The sequence below is a fragment of the Bubalus kerabau genome, chromosome 3, assembly GCF_029407905.1.
Source record: "Bubalus kerabau isolate K-KA32 ecotype Philippines breed swamp buffalo chromosome 3, PCC_UOA_SB_1v2, whole genome shotgun sequence".
Classification (NCBI taxonomy): domain Eukaryota; kingdom Metazoa; phylum Chordata; class Mammalia; order Artiodactyla; family Bovidae; genus Bubalus; species Bubalus kerabau.
In genome coordinates, this window is record NC_073626.1 from 133,919,282 (window position 1) to 133,937,682 (window position 18,401).

At 40.2% G+C, this 18,401-nt stretch overlaps 1 protein-coding gene across 9 annotated transcripts in view; it reads left to right on the forward strand.

Annotated features, from left to right (window-relative positions):
• MYO1B (myosin IB) overlaps window positions 1-18,401 on the forward strand; it is a 201,848-nt gene that overhangs the window by 162,908 nt on the left and 20,539 nt on the right. For 7 of the 9 annotated variants that reach the window (XM_055572964.1, XM_055572965.1, XM_055572961.1 and 4 more), the window contains 9 exons: window positions 825-887; window positions 4,170-4,370; window positions 5,750-5,976; window positions 8,450-8,650; window positions 11,272-11,365; window positions 12,116-12,265; window positions 15,819-15,887; window positions 17,856-17,942; window positions 18,207-18,293. In XM_055572964.1, coding sequence (XP_055428939.1) covers window positions 825-887; window positions 4,170-4,370; window positions 5,750-5,976; window positions 8,450-8,650; window positions 11,272-11,365; window positions 12,116-12,265; window positions 15,819-15,887; window positions 17,856-17,942; window positions 18,207-18,293 — 1,179 coding nt within the window. The remainder of the gene's footprint in view (window positions 1-824; window positions 888-4,169; window positions 4,371-5,749; window positions 5,977-8,449; window positions 8,651-11,271; window positions 11,366-12,115; window positions 12,266-15,818; window positions 15,888-17,855; window positions 17,943-18,206; window positions 18,294-18,401) is intronic. The other 2 variants (XM_055572957.1, XM_055572959.1) reach the window with 1 other exon arrangement.

Genomic DNA, 18,401 nt, shown 5'->3' on the forward strand with positions numbered 1-18,401 from the left:
AATGACACCTTTTTTAACATAAACATCCTAAAAGCCAGATTTATTCTCTTCCTGTCTTCTCATCCTAAAGTGAATACCCAAACTTTGATCTGTAACTTAAAACAATTTGTACAGATTGTCTAAACCAGTTCTAAGAGTATATAGAAAGATCCTTAGCTTACAGTATGAATTAGCTCTCTTCCCCTTAGAGGAAAAATAAATGTTTACACTTACGGACAGAGTGTAAGCAGATACAGAATGTTTACATTTGGCCTCCCAGCTTTGGCTTTGTAGCTAGTGTTAGAACCAGTGCCTAGGTTTTCATTTTTTCTTTCTGTTGAAAATACTTTTCTTAGCAGTGTTCTATTTTTACATTTGAAATAGTTAATGGCCCTAAACATGGGGTTGACTCTAAAATGAATTTCTTCCTTGTGATTACAAATTAAGAACAGAAAAATCTAGGCCTTAGTTTCTTGGGTTCAAGTTCTGACTTATTTCCTTATAAACATTGTAAATATATACAAAGTAATATTGACCCGAGGGCCTGGTGAGTAAATGGCCCAGAGCCAGCAAAGTGCATGGGAAATTGCCACAGATGGGAGTCTGGAAGGGGAGGCCGTCTCAGCCCAGGTCAAGGGCATTTATTTCAATCAAATTGTGTCTGTGCTAGACTGCTGCATTACCAGAGTTTGGGGAACCAGAAAATGACATTTGCCACCCTGACTTTTATAAAGGAAATTTTCAGAGAGGAAGTGGAAGATAGTAAGATGGGCAAAGTCTTGTATTATAGATAGTAGTGTTGTAGCATCATTATATGGGATTTGATTATGTTCTTTCTTTTTCAGGACATAGAATGGACTCACATTGAGTACTTCAATAATGCTATCATTTGTGACCTAATAGAAAATGTGAGTATTAAGTACAGTTTTCTAACAAGTTCTTGGTAGTATAATTCACTAGTTACGAATGATCTGACTGCCTTCAATGTTAAGCTTTAGTATTTCCAATATTTGAACATGTTAGAGAAATAGAGTTCTGTGGAGACTTTATCACAAGCTTAAGAAATTACACACAGTTCTTAAACACATACATTGAGAGCTAGACATTTTGATACTTAGCCAGTATTCCCCCGTGCTCATCCTGTTGCCGTATCACAGAGCCCGGTCTTGACGCTCAGATGCTATGCCCTTAGGTACACCATTCTATCTTATGTGCAGGGATCCCAGGTCCAATCCACCGCTCCTGGAAATAAGAGCCCTGATCATAGGAAACTCAATAAAAAAGATGTTTACCAAATCAAAATATGCCGTTCCTAAAATTCTAGTGACCTCTTAACATACTATTCAGTGGTTATTATCAAAAAGATGATTGTTGGTGAGGATGTGGTGAGAGAGTAATGTACCGATGGTGGGAATGTAAATTGATGTAACCACTATAGAAAACAGTGTAGAGAGAGAAGAAAGAAAAAAATAAGATAAGAAAACAGTATAGAAGTTCCTCAAGAAATTAAAAATAGCACTATTATGTGACCCAGCAATCTCACTTCTGGGTATATATATTAAAAAAAAACCCAGAATCAGGATCTCAAAGAAGTATCTTCGCTGCCACATTCACTGCAGCTTTATTCACAATAGCCAGGATTTGGGAAACCACCTAAGGGTCTGTCCACAGATGAATGGGTAAAGAAGATGTGGTGTACATATACAATGGAATATTGTTCAGTCTTGAGAAAGAAGGAAATCCTGCCATTTGTGACAATAAAGATGGACTTTGAGGGCATTATGTTAACTGAAAGAAGTCAGAGAAAGACAAATACTGTATGATATCACTTGTATGTAGAATCTAAGTTAAAAAACAAACAAACAAACAAAACTCAGAAACAGAATAAAAGGAATAGTGATTGCCAAGGGCTAACATTTGGGGGAAATAGGGAGATGTAGGCCAAAGCATACAGACTTCTAGTTGTAAGATGAAAGAGTTCTGGGCTCTGATGTACAGCATGGTGGTAGAGTTAACAACACTGTATTATATATACTTGTGGTTAAGGAAGTAGGTTTTAAATGTTCTCAAGAAATGGTAATTAGGTGATGTGATGGAGGTAACTAGCAATATGGTTGTGGATCAATGAACATGTTGTACACCTTAAACTTTCACAGTATTATGTCAGTTATATCTCAGTAAAACTGGAAAAAAGTTTACAAAAACAACAAAACTCCATGCAGTTCAAATTAAAGGAAGATAAAGGCACCATCTCTGGAGCTGAATGACATAGGATCCCAGGGGTGGCTGGTATGGATCACGGCCTTGCTTAAGGATGTGACGGACAGTGTGTGACTTCACAGGTGGCTGAGGGCCATGGGATTTTTCAGGTTACAAATTATGCATGTCAGAGGCTTAAGGTGTGAAAAATTACTGTGTCATTTTTAGTAACCTTTCCAAATCTAAGATTTTTGTGTTTACATCATATTTTGTAGTTTATTATGAATGAATTGATTGTGGGAAGACTCATTTGTGTGTAAAAGCTTAGGATCCTGACCTTGATAACAAAGTAATTTGAAGCAATGCGTAAACTTAGCTGTCATCATAGATGAGTGCTGTTTCAGCAATAGAATCACAGGCTGTAAATGTCCAACAGGTCGTTTGCTATTCATCTTTAACAAAATGTTTTTGAATATTATATAGTTCACCAATATCTTTTCCTTCAGTAGTCACAATATTCTTGAAAGCTGCACCTTTGACTATTGAATTAAAAAAAAATTCTGAGCCATTATTATTTTTCAATTAAAAAATAAGCCTTGTTTTGAAAAATTTGGACAGTTTTGGATTGTGAACACTAATATTCCACCTAAGCAATTTAAAACTGTAGTCTAAAATTTAGAAAATCAATCGATTTCTTGAAAAGTTTTTCTGGTAAGTTTTGTGACCGAAGTAATTTGCTGAGGGAATTTTAACTTCCAGAAGTTGTGACTAACACTTCTCTCTTCATAAATGGAACATTGCACTTAATTATTTCCCTTTAAGAAGGGGGCGGGGGGCGCGGGCAAGGAACAGTGGTAATACACCTAATATAGCTAAATTATCTCAGCCCAAAATCCCCTTGCATATGTGATTAAAGAAACTCATGTCCGTGTAGGATCCTGGATACATAAAGGAAATGTTTCCTTTCAGCAACACCTAACGATAATGTTTATTCTGGGGATGTTATGAACACACTTGATTCCTGAGAGTCCACACTTCCCCCAGATTTTGTGTGTGAAGTGTTTAAGTGCTGGTCAGAGGATGTCACGGCTTTGTAAAGAGAAGAGGAGAGCCATGAGACTTTGCCCTAGCGGAAGTGGGTAGGGCTAATGGTCAGTAGATTGTTCTCTGTGGAATGGAGATGTGTGGGCCCGTAGGGGCAATCAAAGGAACAACAGCCTTTATTTAGCAAAGTAGAAGTTTCCTGATTTTTTTTATTGGGTTTAGTTGGGCTGACAGCTCTTGGGATAAATATGATCACAGGGTCTGAATACTCAGCAAACAAATTCTCAACTCATGTTTAACATCCATTTCGAAATTTAATATGGAAGGAGAATTTTATACTAAACAGATGATTCTTGAAACATAGCTTGATTGCATTGATCATTAAAAGCAGCATCCCAATCACATCACTTTTTTTCCCAGTAAAATAAACTATTTTGAACATGTGAGCAATTTGGAAACATCTGAAACCGATTTCCTTCTCAAGCTATGAATCGAATAATGGCCTTAGAAGACAGTGCTTTGTGATTTAGGACCACATGTTATACAGATAGTAGTGTCAGACTAGTTCCTGACTTTCAGATTTGCTTTTTGGTCTTTGCGGTATAAGTTGCCTTTTTCTGAACTACATAAGTTTCAGTCATCAGCCTGCTGAGGTGGCTGAGGTAACTCCTACATCCTGTTCTGTGGGGGAGGCACCATGGATGGGGGAAGTGGGGGGAACCTCATAAAGACACTCCTGCCCCCTCCTCCAACACACCTGGGACGCCCTGGAAGGGGTTGATTCCTGTGTTTTTCTTTGTTATTTGTTTTGATTCTCCACTTTTTGTTGTAACAAAACAGAATTTTTCTTGTGACTAAGTTGATTATGTTTAACAGCATAATTAGGAATAATTATGAAAACAATACAGTGAGGAAGGAAGGAAACCTTTTTATTTCCTTTCTCCTAGAACACAAATGGGATCCTAGCCATGCTGGATGAAGAGTGCCTTAGGCCAGGCACGGTCACGGATGAGACCTTCTTGGAAAAGCTGAACCAAGTCTGCGCTACCCACCAGCATTTTGAGAGCAGGATGAGCAAATGCTCCCGGTTCCTCAATGACACGTCCCTTCCTCACAGCTGCTTCAGGATCCAGCACTATGCTGGCAAGGTGTGGGAGCCCGGGACCCCGGGGAGGTCACAGTTACTCCTTGGAGGGCAGACACCTTGCCTCAGAGATGGCATTCTGACCAGCGCCAGCTCTGGAGGATAAATGGAGCTGCTGAGGGGGTGAAGAATCCGTGAATGTTTAGTGGGCATAGAATCTGGATCATATTGAGAAAAATCTTACTAGTACTGAGATCTGAAAGGAAAGCCAGTGGACCTAATCAAAGAGTTCAAGTATATATTAAAAAATAAATTTTATTATTTTCAGGCTCAGAGCTAGCCTGTAAAAAAGATCTATTGACACACAAAAAAAATTTGCCAGTAAAAATGAGCAGTCACTAAAGACATACAGTAAGGTTTTAATTTTTTCCATTTTATTTATTTTTTTGATGTGGACCATTTTTAAAGTCTTTATTGAATTTGTTGTAGTACTGCTTCTGCTTTATGTTTTGGGTTTTTGGCTGCAAGGCATATGGGATCTTGGCTCCCTAACCAAGGAGCTAACCCATATCCCCAGCATCGGAAGGCAGAGTCTTAACCACTGGACTGCTAGGGAAGTCCCTACAGTAATTATAAATAAGCTCGCAAACGTCAGAGGAGAAACAAAATCTGATTTTGTATTTAGTAAATATGAAGTTTTTTTGTTGTTGTTTAGTTGCTAAGTCATGGTCTGATTCTTTTGTGACCTCATGGATTGTAGTCCACCAGCCTCCTCTGTCCATGGAATTTTCCAGGCAAGAATACTAGAGTGGGTTGCCATTTCCTTCTCCAGGAGATCTTCCTGACCCAGGGATCTAACTAGAGTGTCCTGCACTGGCAGGCAGATTCTCTACCACTGAGCCACCAGGGAATCCCAAATATGAAGTATGTAGTATCTAAATTACCTTTAATTTCAAAACGTTGGAACTTGGTACTTTTTTTTTTCACTAGCCCATGTTATTAAAAAATACTTTTCTGGTCAATTTCCCTGCTGGTGTAGGATGTCTATAAAAATATCAATGTTATCTCTGTTTTCCCCTGTCTCCTTTTAAACACACTTGAATTGGCGTATGTAAACTAAAAAATATAAGTAAAACCTCAAAAATATGATTGAATACCCAAAAAAACCCTAAAATCCTTTGAAAATGTTATGATAACATTTTTGAAGTTTATTCTTGCAAATCCTGAAGGGTAATAGAATTTATTTTGAACTCCTCTGTGATTTAGACAGATGGAATTTAAACTTGGAGGCTAATTTGGTATTAGAGTGTGACTAACGTGTTGAGGGTTTTTTGATGGAGAAAGAAGAGGCTGCAATATAGATAGTCTCAGGATATTTTTAACAGCTGTTTGATGTTCTGGTGTGCAGCGTATCAGCTATTGAGTCCCATGTGCTGCCCATAGGTGCTGTACCAAGTGGAAGGATTTGTGGACAAGAACAATGACCTTCTCTATCGGGACCTGTCCCAAGCTATGTGGAAGGCTGGACACGCCCTCATCAAATCTTTGTTTCCCGAAGGAAACCCTGCCAAGATCAACCTGAAAAGGCCTCCTACAGCCGGCTCACAGTTCAAAGCATCCGTAGCCACTCTGATGAAAAATCTACAGACCAAGAATCCAAACTACATTAGGTATTTCTGGCACATAAAATTCTTTGGCCATTCAACTATGAAGGCATTCACAAGGAGGATCATTTTCCTGTTTGCTTAAATCTGAGTATAGCCCAAGCAAAGGGGTAACTAAACAGTTCAAATCATATGGTGTCTTTGGTGTGCTTGAAAAATACTCCAGTGCCCCCAAAATAAGGAATTTTAAAAAGGAAAGAAGAAGTGTGGTGGGGGATGGGAATAGATACTTAATTGGGTTGTTGGCATACAGGAGCAACTTTCTGTTTTTTTTTAAAGACAAGAAACAAAATATAAATTTATTTCTGATAAGGTTTTGCATAAACTCTTCTGTTGGATTCATTGTGGATTCTTGTAACATTGACTTGGCCCATTGACACCTGAGTTGCAGGTCTTGTGTGAGGAAGCATATGCCTCAAGTATTGATTTCTGAAACAATCGAAATTTTTTCAAAACAAGACAAGAACCCCTTTTAAAAAATCTGGTTTCTTTTTTTGCTTCTAAGTCATCATAGATTTCAACATTCAGTAAAGGCCGATTAGTATTAGAGTTGGAGATGTGTGTACTTGATGAAGTAGGTGATAGAGGGTGTGTGTCTAACAGGTCAGGTTTCATGTGGCATATGCACGCCCACACATACTTTCTCCTGTTGTCTTTGAAAATTCAGTTATGAGGAAGTTAGCATGAAGAATATTTTCGTGTTTGGCTTGTTGCCCTAATATTTGTGTTCATAGCAAATGTAAATAGCATCCCCTGGTTTGGTTGCAAACAGGTTAGAACATATATTAGGTAAGGATCCTAGTTTCCAAAAAAATGAACCAAGAAACTTTGTGCGATCAGTGTTTTGTTATTCTCATTTGCGTCAACTTTTTTTTTAAACCTTAAGATTCTGTTAATTGAGGTATAATTTGTATAGAGTGATATGCACAGATCCTAGGTGAATGGCTCCATTGTTTTTTCACCACTGAATACACTTTGGTAACAACTACTCAGATCAAGACATGGAATGTTCCATCACCCCCAGAAAATTCCTTTCTTCTCCTTCTCTTTCAGTGGTTTTAATGGGTCTCTAAGAATTCTTAATTAATAAACTCCAACGTTGTGAATATATCATTTTAAGTGTATATATATATATCTTTATTTTTAGACTCAGTCTCAGATTCATTTTAAGGTCTATTTTTCCCAGATAGGTATCTTGTTTTGTCACTGTGTATTGAAAAGAAAAACAAACAAACCTCTATTTTTCACTCATTTGCCCTGATGCCTTTGTTGAAAATCAGTTGAATATATGTGTAGACATCTAGATCTAAACTCACTAGTTTGTTCCATTGATCTGTTTGTTCTTTAACCAAAAAGTAAGCATTATTTTTATAAATGTAAAAAGGAAAATCATAGAAAACACCAGGGTCAAACTATGTAAGATTTAGTTGTTCATATATTGTATATGCATGTGGATTTTATTTGACAGTTATGGTGAGGCAGATATAACCATAAATGTTTAACAGTATATTAATTAAGATATAGAGATTGCTCCAGCAAGATCCAGAAATCATAGAGGCCTAAACAAGATTAACATTTATTTCTTATGTAACTTCTAAGTGTACAGACTTCAAGGCTAATAGAGCAATGTCTTCTGTGTTGAGGCTCTGCCATTTTGAGGATATCTCCTTTTATGTATATAGTCAGAGATAACTCTCTACCATGTCAACATGCCAACCAGCACTTAGCAGAAGAGCAAAGGGAGAACCAAGTTCCTTTTAACAATACATCAGAAGTAGCAAACATCATTTCTGCTCTGGCTAAAATTTTGGTCACATGGCCACACTTACCTACAAAGGAAGCTGGGAAATCTAGTCTTTCCTTGGGCAGCAAAGTGCTCTGTTTAAAAGGAGGGAGGTAATAGGGATTTAGTGAGACAGCAGTGTTTTTAACTGTTTCATTGAGGTATGTAATATACATATACACAATCTAATATATGAAGCTTAACTGTGGAGGCTGTTGAATTTTTACATATTTCTATGCCCATGTAGCCCCATCCTGACCAAGATATAAAACATTTCCATCAACCCAGAAGATTTCCTTGTGCCCCTTCCCTGTCCATCTTCACGCCTTCCTCTCCCCAGAGGTAAAACACTGCCGAGTTCTCACTAGGAATAGTTTCTCTGGAACTTAGTATAAATGGAATCATAGAATATGTACTCTTATACATCAGACTTCTTACATTCAACAGAATGTCAGTGATATTTATCCATGTTATTGTACATAAGAGTTTATTCTTTTTTATTGCTGAGTCTGCAGTGTATTTATCTTAATGTTTTTATAAAATGATCTGGAATAATTTCAAAGGAAATGACGAGGTTTCCAAGAATGATAAGTAATATGTCACTGTGAAATAACTATATGTGATACTTTGTAAAACATGGACAGATCAATCTGTAAGAGACAGAGTTTAAAAACTAAAATTTGTGTATTCTTTCAGGTGTATCAAACCGAACGATAAAAAAGCAGCACACGTCTTCAACGAGGGTCTAGTGTGTCATCAGGTCAGGTATCTGGGTCTTTTGGAGAATGTCCGCGTGAGAAGGGCAGGCTACGCCTTCAGGCAGGCCTATGAACCTTGCCTAGAAAGATACAAAATGCTTTGTAAACAAACATGGCCTCACTGGAAAGGACCAGCAAGGTGAGACATTCGTTAATCACATTTAATGATGAAGTTTTAAAACATACAAATGCCATGTTGTTTTCTTCACGTGCTGTTCAGGCAAAACAGAATCCTATGAAAAGTTGGATGTAACTTGTTTTGGACCGTCTTCTGTCAGGATACCATTTTGTGCCAATTTTTATTAATTATAGAGCGCTTGGTCTTCAAGGTTAAAACAGGGCTTATCACATCTACCTTTGGAATTTGTATGTCAATAGAACTTCTAAGATATGCTATGGCGAGTTAGCAGGAGGGAAATTTGTGATTGATAATTGTATTTGTGTAGAATCATAGCAGGGTCGAGTTAGAGGCATCTTGTATCACTGCTTTCAGCTTTTCATTTTTTTTCCTGGAGAATTAACCCCAGAGAGAGTGAGTAGGGAGTGGGGATCGAATTCTTTGCCCAAGTCTGTACCAATTAAGAAATAGATATAGGACCAGTTATATCTGTTCCCTTGTGACTTCCCTTGTGGCTCAGCTGGTAAAGAATCCTCCTGCAATGTGGGAAACCTGGGTTTGATCCCTGGGTTGGGAAGATCCCCTGGAGGAGGGAAAAGCTAGCTACCCACTCCAGTATTCTGGCCTGGAGAATTCCATGGACTGTATAGCCTATGGGATCGCAAAGAGTCGGAAATGACTGAGCGAGCGACTTTCACTTCAATTTATATCTATCTATTCTGTAGAGTTGACTCATTGGAAAAGACTCTGATGCTGGGAAGGATTGGGGGCAAGAGGAGAAGGGGATGACAGAGGATGAGATGGCTGGATGGCATCACTGACTCGATGGACACGAGTCTGAGTGAACTCTGGGGGTTGGTGATGGACAGGGAGGCCTGGCGTGCTGCGATAAATGGGGTTGCAGAGAGTTGGACACGACTGAGCGACTGATCTGATCTGATCTGATCTGATTCTGTGTTCTGTATCTGAACACAGGAGAGTTCACAGTGTCAGTGTTATTGCAAGTAAAACTGGATTGGAGAATATGGCAGAACTCAGGGCCATGTGGCTTTTCAGCTCATCCGCCCTACATTGCATTCACCCATCGAGTCCTAGCAGAGCACTGGACCACTGCAGACCCAAGCAGAGAGAGCTTGTGTGCTGGTGGGGGGCTGCTGCAGGAGAGAATCCAGGCCTTGTCTGTGCAAGGGCCTTTCTTCTGCTCTCACCAGAGTCAGAAGTTACTCTTCTGCAGGCCATAGAAGCTTTCCCAGCTACTACAGCAGGGCCAGTGTGCTGTTTGATGGGATTTTCTTTCACTGCACTGGTTGAGCCTCCACATTGTCAGTGCACCTGACCTGTCACAGGAGCATCAGTAGAATTACATGCTCACCTCGTATTGCAAGAAATTCCAGACTTACGGTGTGGTCTCTGATGCATAATTCAGTGCCCAAGTAATTAGGGTCTGGGTGCTATGTCATTTGCTACTGCTAATTTCCAGGGTATTATAGTCATTGTCTACTATAATACACAGAACAAGTATTCCTCCCTGCCGGGTGTCCAGTCCACAGGTTGGTGGGGCAGAGTTTAGGGCTAAAGACTGACTTTAAATCCAGGCTCTAGGATGAAGGGGTTAGAGCCAAGTCCAGGCCCTTGCTTCTGCCCTGTAAGGCCTGTGTTCTTTTGCATTCCATTGCCTGGCACTTAGCACTCTTGGTCCCTGTCTACAATCTGAGTAGTAGGAGCAGTGCTTAAAAATGTTTACAGGGATTAACTAAGAGGATTCAAAATAGATGTGAATTTCTTGCATACTCTTTTGGCCCTGGTTGATCCATTGTTATGCGTTTATTTGAGCACCTCGCCTGGAAAATCCCATGGATGGAGGAGCCTGGTGGGCTGCAGTCCATGGGGTCGCTGGGAGTCGGACACGACTGAGTGACTTCACTTTTGCTTTTCACTTTCATGCATTGGAGAAGGAAATGGCAACCCACTCCAGTGTTCTTGCCTGGAGAATCCCAGGGATGGCGGAGCCTGGTGGGCTGCCATCTATGGGATCGCACAGAGTCGGACACAACTGATGCGACTTAGCAGCAGCAGCTAATGAAATCAAGAAATTGGCTTTAATAGCATATTTTCTTAGAATATGTAGTTTGAACCCAAAATGCTTTTTTAGCATTTACCCCTGGATTTGGTTAAATTTGTGGAATTCAATCTGGGAATTCTCTGATGAAAGGATGCTTACTGAAAGAACAGTTATACTTAGAAATAGATCCAACCAGTCCATTCTAAAGGAGATCAGCCCTGAGATTTCTTTGGAAGGAATGATGCTAAAGCTGAAACTCCAGTACTTTGGCCACCTCATGCGAAGAGTTGACTCATTGGAAAAGACTCTGATGCTGGGAGGGATTGGGGGCAAGAGGAGAAGGGGACGACAGAGGATGAGATGGCTGGATGGCATCACTGACTCGATGGACGTGAGTCTTAGTGACTCCGGGAGTTGGTGATGGACAGGGAGGCCTGGCGTGTTGCGATTCATGGGGTCTCAGAGAGTTGGACGCGACTGATCTGATCTGATCTGATCTGAGAACCTAATATCATGGTTTAAGATAAGATAACCTATTTTTGTAACTCAGAACATGTGTTGCTTTTATTTATCTTTATAGAGCTGGTGTGGAAGTTTTGTTTAACGAATTGGAGATTCCTGTGGAAGAATACTCCTTTGGTAGATCAAAGATATTCATTAGAAACCCAAGAACAGTATGTAATTTTGCATTTGTGTTATAATCATGTAAGCAAGTTCTTAAAGGGTGTTTAACTTTATAGTGTTACCCAAGATGCTACCAAGAATGTCACATTTTTGTTTTTCTACAAATGTCCAAGTGGATGGCTTAATAAAGGGTAGTGGAAGAACACATGTTTTATGAAACATCAAAATTTTTGAGCTGATAGATGGTGTAATATTTTAAAAATCAAAGAAACTGATATTACAGTAAAACCTCCCTCATTCATAAAAATTGAAGGTTAATCCAGTCTGTATGTGTAATGTCTGAATTCTACAGTAATTGTAGGAAAGACAACTCTACCATTTAGAGGTACATGAAGTCACCCAAATTAAAAAAATTTTTTAAGTTAAGAACACTTAAAACTCTACTTATTAAAAAAATCTGATTGAACATTTTTATAACTGAAGAGACTAGCATGAAATATAATGAACATAGAGGTTTATTGGAAATATGGTGAAATACAAAAGTATTTAAATTGTTTGAGAGAAACCTCAGCAATCGTTTGAAATCACCTCCCTTCTGTTAACAATTTCATCCTCGTTGATAGTGTGAAGGCACATCTAGAGCTCAGTCCAGCCCTTATGTGATTTGTCATAAACACTTTGTAAAACATTTGTAAAACACTGTAAAACACTTTGTAAAACATTTGTGAAACACTGTACCCTGAATTGTGTATCTTGCATGAATTCATCCAAATAGTTTTCTCCATCTGTTATTTTATTAGTTATTCAAATTAGAAGACCTGAGGAAGCAACGGCTTGAGGACCTGGCCACTCTCATTCAGAAGATTTATCGGGGGTGGAAATGTCGCACACATTTCCTGCTGATGAGAAAAAGCCAAATTGTGATTGCTGCCTGGTTCAGGAGATACGCGGTAAGAGCTCATGACGTTTTTGAGGTATAATCATGGTACTTTTTTGCAAATGTTTGTTCTGTACTTAACTATGAAAGTAACTTTTTACATACTTAATCTTCCCAATGACCTGGTGAAATGGGTCCTCTTCTGGTCCCCTTTTTTAAAGATGAGAAAACTAAGGAACAGCTACTAGATGGCCGAGATGGGGTTTGAGTCCAGGACAAGTCAGAGCTCCAGTTGAGTTCATCCCACTGTTTTCCGCTGATGGAGATACATGTAGTGGAGGTCTACATCTTGAATTTGGTTTTCAGATTGGAAAAGATAATGTTATTTAACCATTTGAGTAGGGTAGGGTCAGTTTTCCCAAATAATTGGCTGTCCTCCATTTATTGTAGGAGCTCTGAAAATGGTTTTAATTCTAGAAAGCTAGTGCCACATTTTAGTAGAATTCTGGGTTTGGGTAAAGGTTTGGATTTCCTTTAGTCCTCAGATATCAGGCCCTTTGGGAAAAGATGCGAAAATAAAGTATATTTATTTAATTGATATGGAATTTCTTTGGGGAATTTTCTTTCTCACTCAATTATAGATGTTTCATTGGCGGCATAACAGGTTTGAGGGAAACCTGAAGGTTTGCCTCTAGGCTAGGTTGAACTTGGCATTGTGTTCTCACAAAATGAATTTTAATGCTAAGGGCGCTGCTGCCAAGTGTATTTTCATTCTCTGCTTTTTCACTAGAGAGTGGGTTGGAGAGTGGATTAAAATTGCAATCAAATCTCCTTAAGTGTGTTCTTCTTTTTCAGCTGTAGAGTAGTTTTACTTTAAAGGAGTGTATAATTAGAACATAACTTAGGCTGGCCTATTCTCATGTAATCCATTTTAGTATAAATTTCTGAGTTTTAGAAATCAATGTTACTTAAATGAGTAAAGAGAAATTACATTTAAAAGAACATCTTCAAAATTGCTTCCTTGAATTAAAAGAGTATAACCAATGGTACAAGTGTTAAAGTCTGACCCTAGCCAGCCACATTAATGATAAATTCATTCACATGTATCTTGCAAAGGCCCAGAGGGCTGTTGTCTCCAGCCTGGCTGCACATAGTGGTACTTTGTCCTTTGGCAGTTTTGCAACGCTCTGTTTTCTGTTTGCCTTAGAGTGGGAGGACTAGCAAATAACCAGTCCTCAAGGAACCCATTTTTATTATTTCTTATTTTGAGATCATTAATTAAAAAAAATAAGTTTTGAAGCATCCTAAATTTATCTGTCTTCAATTCTACAAATAGTTTTGAAACTCCTCCTCTGCCAGACTCTGAGGGAATAGCAACGTGAACCAAACAGCCTGGTTGCTGACCTCACACAGTTTACGTCTAGTGAGTGACAATGTGCATTTAAGCAAATAAATAATCAGAACAATGGCAGATTGTAGTAAGTGCTAGGAAGGAAATAGAGAACTGAGATCTAGAATAATGGTGAGACAGATATTACTTTAGATGGGGTGGTCAAGGAAGACCTTCTGGAAGGGGCCATTTCGTCAGAAGAATGAGAAGAAACAGGAAAGGAACCGATAGTAGCAACATAAAGCTTTGGTATCTCCAGATTTTAAAAAGTCATCATATGTATTCTTAATTCTTGATGCTGAGAGTTAGAATGAAAACAAATAATAACCCAAGCTTTAGAATGTTATTTCTGTTTCAGAATTTTAACTATGGACAAAACTCAGAAACTTTGTGAGTTTGTTTCCAGACTGTTCCAATAAAGCTAGTCACACGAATCTTTTGTTTCCCAGTGCATATAAAAGTTATGTTTGTGCTACACTATAATCCATTAGGTGTGCAGTGTCATTATATCTTTAAAAGTACATACCTTAATTAAAAAATATTGCTAAAAAATGCTAGCCATCATTTGACAACACAGAGTTGCCACAAACCTTCAATTTGTTAAAAAAAAAAAATTTTTTTTTTTTATAAACTCCAGTATCTATGTAATACCTCCATCAGTTATCTGTAGTTATCCAAGCCAGTGATTTTCCCTTGACCAAGTAAATCAAAGATTTTCTGAATGTCCATTTTCAGTTACTGATTACCTTAAAACCCATAATCTGTGGTATTTCATGGCTCCTTAAGGTGAATTTTAAAGAGGGAGTTATTTTCAAGCCATGTAGGAATTTTAAAAGAAAACATGGAGGTACTAAATGGATGTGAGAAGCAGTGGTCAGGTATTATAGGTTCAGTTTGTTCCCTGCAGACATGGAGTATCCTTCTGTGTGGAATCCTAGAGGTTTTCCAGCTCCTCATTTGATTGATGGGGAGACTGAGACCAAGAAGGGCAGTGACTTGTCCAAGGTCCCAGAAACAAGGTCCTCTGGCTGGGTCCAGAGGGGCTACTTCAGGGTAGTTCTCAGGCCTGGAACCCTTCCTGCGGGCTTAGGGGGGGAGCCTTGGACTGGGAGTCCCGTGGCTTCCATTGCCCTTTGTCAGGATCTCTGCCTTTCTCTCTGGCATCGTCTTTTGTTCTGCTGCTCATACATCGATAACATCACCCTCCATCTCTTCTGAGCTTCCAGAACGTAGCCTAGAGCCCTTGGAGCATCTGTCCCCGCTTAGAGAAAGGGAGCTGGGCAGTCTGCCATTTCCAGGGTCAGAGTCACAGCCTGGCTTCAGTAATTTATTTGAAAAACTGTGAAACTTCATCCCAAGGACCCATGTTGTAGTGAATATTCCCCACTAAACACAGTCAACACTCACTTTTTCTAGAGTTAGTGTTCTAGCAGCCTCCGCTTTCCAAGACATCAGCTGGAAATTAAGAACGGCCTCCAGCCATTGATCTTGTCTCGCTGACCCTTGGGAAGACTCTGACTGGGTCTTCCTTAACCTTGCCCACCTGGATAATCTCTGCTGCATCTGAACCTGCCTGTTGGGCTCGCATTTCTCTGGGACAGACCCTAGTTCTCTTTTCCACTGCTGGCTGGTGTCCCCTCTGAGTCCTTGAGTGCAGGGATGCAGTCAGGGTAACATCTACGTCTTCACAGTTCTATTCAAGGGCTGGATGTAGATCACCAGCTCGATAAATAAAGTTTAGTCGATTGATAAACGTTATTTTCAATTTGTGAGCTGATTTCCCAGCTTGAGGCAGTAAAAGCAGCAAACCTAAAAGGAATGTGGGATGTCAGAGGCTGACGTAGTCAGTGGCATGGTGAGAAATGGCACCAAGAAGAGTACACGCTCGGAAGTAGGTGCAGAAGTCAGTGTGTATTCATTCCGTGTGTGTTCATCGGTATCTGTTGTGCATTTGACCGTATGTTTTAACAACATGATGCAGAGAACAGATGTTAATAATGGTGGGTCCTGAGTCATTTAGACATTAGTTAATTGTATTTACCAGCCTTGAAGCAAACTTTGGATTAACTGTAATAATTTTGGATTCTTGGATATTTTGATTTCTATACTTAATTGATTGTCAGAAGGAATATGGGTGATCAAGAGTTCATTGCACTAAGTGAGCCAACTCTTTCTTGGTATGTGTGTTGTGGATATGTAAATAGAACTGCTGATATCTTCCCCTTTCATCCTACAGCAACAGAAGAGGTATCAACAGATAAAGAGCTCTGCCTTGGTAATTCAGTCTTATATCCGGGGTTGGAAGGTGAGTTTGAAAGAAGTGACCCTTACTTATGTGGTGTTTTCACGTTCTTTACAAAGGATGATGTCTTCATGCTCACTCTGCAGGGGAGGGCTCCTTGTCTCCTGCCCACCCTGTAAACAGTCAGATGGAAAGAATAAATATTATGGGCCAAGCTGGGGCCCTACAGCACCGTGTCTTGGCTGCTTCCTGCTTTCTTTTCAAGATTTGTTCTCTGAGCAGGAAATCCTTGAAACAATACTGTACATGATGTCGATCTCCTCTCACCCCCTATTTGCAAGGGAAGCGGTAGTCTGTGAGGCTGAGTACCTGTGAGTTCTGCCAGACCTCAGCACCCCCAGCCCAGTGCCTTCCATACCCTCCCTGTGACAGTCTTATGGGCTGTCCTGTCATGATTGAAAGATCCTAAGCTCTGGTTGTCTTAGTGCACCCACCCCACCTGATTCTAGGTCCTACCTGCCAAAGCTTGGTTCAGAGTCAGCAAACTGTAGCCCACAAGCCAAATGTAGTCTACTGCCTCTTTTCACACAACCTGAGAGCTAAGAATGGTTTTTATATTTGTATATTACTATTAAATTTTAAAAAAGAGAAGAAGACTACTTCATGACATGTGAAACTTATAGGAAATACAAGTTGCATATAAATATATGCATACCTGAAGTGCAAAGTTCATGTAAAGATAGCTTTATTAGTACACTACGTCCTATACAAGACTGGGCAACTGAACAACAACAGGACATTACTGTGCTCACTTGTTTGACATCTTGCGTGTGGCTGCTTTAGCGCTACAACAGCAGAGTTGGTAGTTGTGATAGAGAACATATGATCTGCAAAACCAAAAACACATACTACCTATCCTTCTGCAGATAAAGCTTGCTGATCCCTGCTTGGGTCAAAGGAACTTCAGGGCCTGTTGTTGCCATATTCCTGTTGGGTGATTTTGTGGAGGGGGCTGGATCCAGAGGGACTACTTCAGGGTAGTTCTCAGGCCCAGAGGACTTTCTGGAGGTGGAGCCTTGGACTGGGAGTCTCATGGCTTCCATTGCCCTTTGTCTAGTCCTATGGGCAACCCAAGGACTTGGTATTAATAGTTGTACACAGCAATGGCCAAATATAAGTCTGAGCACACAGAGTATGTGAGATTGCTGCCTGCAGGTTTTTCTTTTGACATTCTACTGAGTACTGGGGTTCAGGTGTCCTGTCCAGAGACAAGAGGCGGGACACAAGATTCACCTCCAAACCAGCTGTCCTCCTAGCCCCCTACACTAAATCAGTTTCCAGAAATGACTGGAAGGAAGCCACTAGTATTGAACCAGTGAGATAATTTTGTTTTATAACAAATTTTTAGCTATCTCTTTTGAATAAAAAGTACAGCTACACTTCCATTCCAGACAGTAATAGGAAAAGTGATCAAGTGGCTCTTGATGGATCATTGGAGATAGACCCGCCATATACACCCATCATGTTCAGAGAACTCTTCCTTCCATCTGAGGCATCCAGTTTATATTGCTATGGTCAGATTTATGGTAAAGAATCTGCCTGCAATGCAGGAGACCTGGGTTCAATCCCTGGGTGGGGAAGATCCCCTGGAGAAGGGAATGGTTATCCACTCCAGTATTCTTGCCTGGAGAATCCCCATGGACAGAGGAGCCTGGAGGGCTACAGTCCATGGGATCGCAAAGAGTTGGACACGACTGAGCGACTGACACTTTCGCTTTCATCAGAGTTTGGGAGGATGCTGTCTGTCTGAGTGGGGCTACACTGTCATGATTGACAGTGTCTTCATTTACCTCCTTCTCATGGTCCATTTTGGGCTAATGAGCAACTTTTCCTTTCTTTAAGCTGTTGATTTTTCACTTGAGAATGGGAATTATGACTATGTTTTCAGGTATTTTCTTTCAAGTCACCGGATACACGGGGTTTGCTTTTTGGTTGATTTTCGCTCTTTCTGGGTCATTCTGTGTGCTTTAGGCCCGGAAAATCCTGCGGGAACTGAAACATCAGAAGCGCTGTGAGGAAGCCGTCACCACCATTGCAGCATACTGGCACGGCACCCAGGTAGGCCAGAGGCCCCCCAGGATAGCAGTGGGTCAAGAGTGACTTGTGGAACAAGGGACCCCCTCATTCGGGTTTCACTGGCTTAAGCTCCTGAGCACGCGTTTGCCTCTCGCTCTTTCCAACGTTTTGGTGTGGGGTGGTGGCTCACGCTTTTGTATACTGTTTGATGGTGACGGTGTCTGTCTTCCTCTTTCTCCACTGGGAACCAGCAGTAACCTTTCTTGCCTTAAACTTCTCTGTAAATCCTTTTCAAATGCATCACAGGCGCGAAGGGAACTGAGCCGGCTGAAGGCGGAGGCTAGGAATAAACATGCTATTGCAGTTATTTGGGCTTACTGGCTTGGATCTAAGGTACTTGAAATGCATATCCCATCACTCCCATCCTGGAATCTGCAATAATCAATCCATGTTTCTAGCGTCTCAGGGGATGGAGTCCCACGGTTAACAGTGGCGCATGTC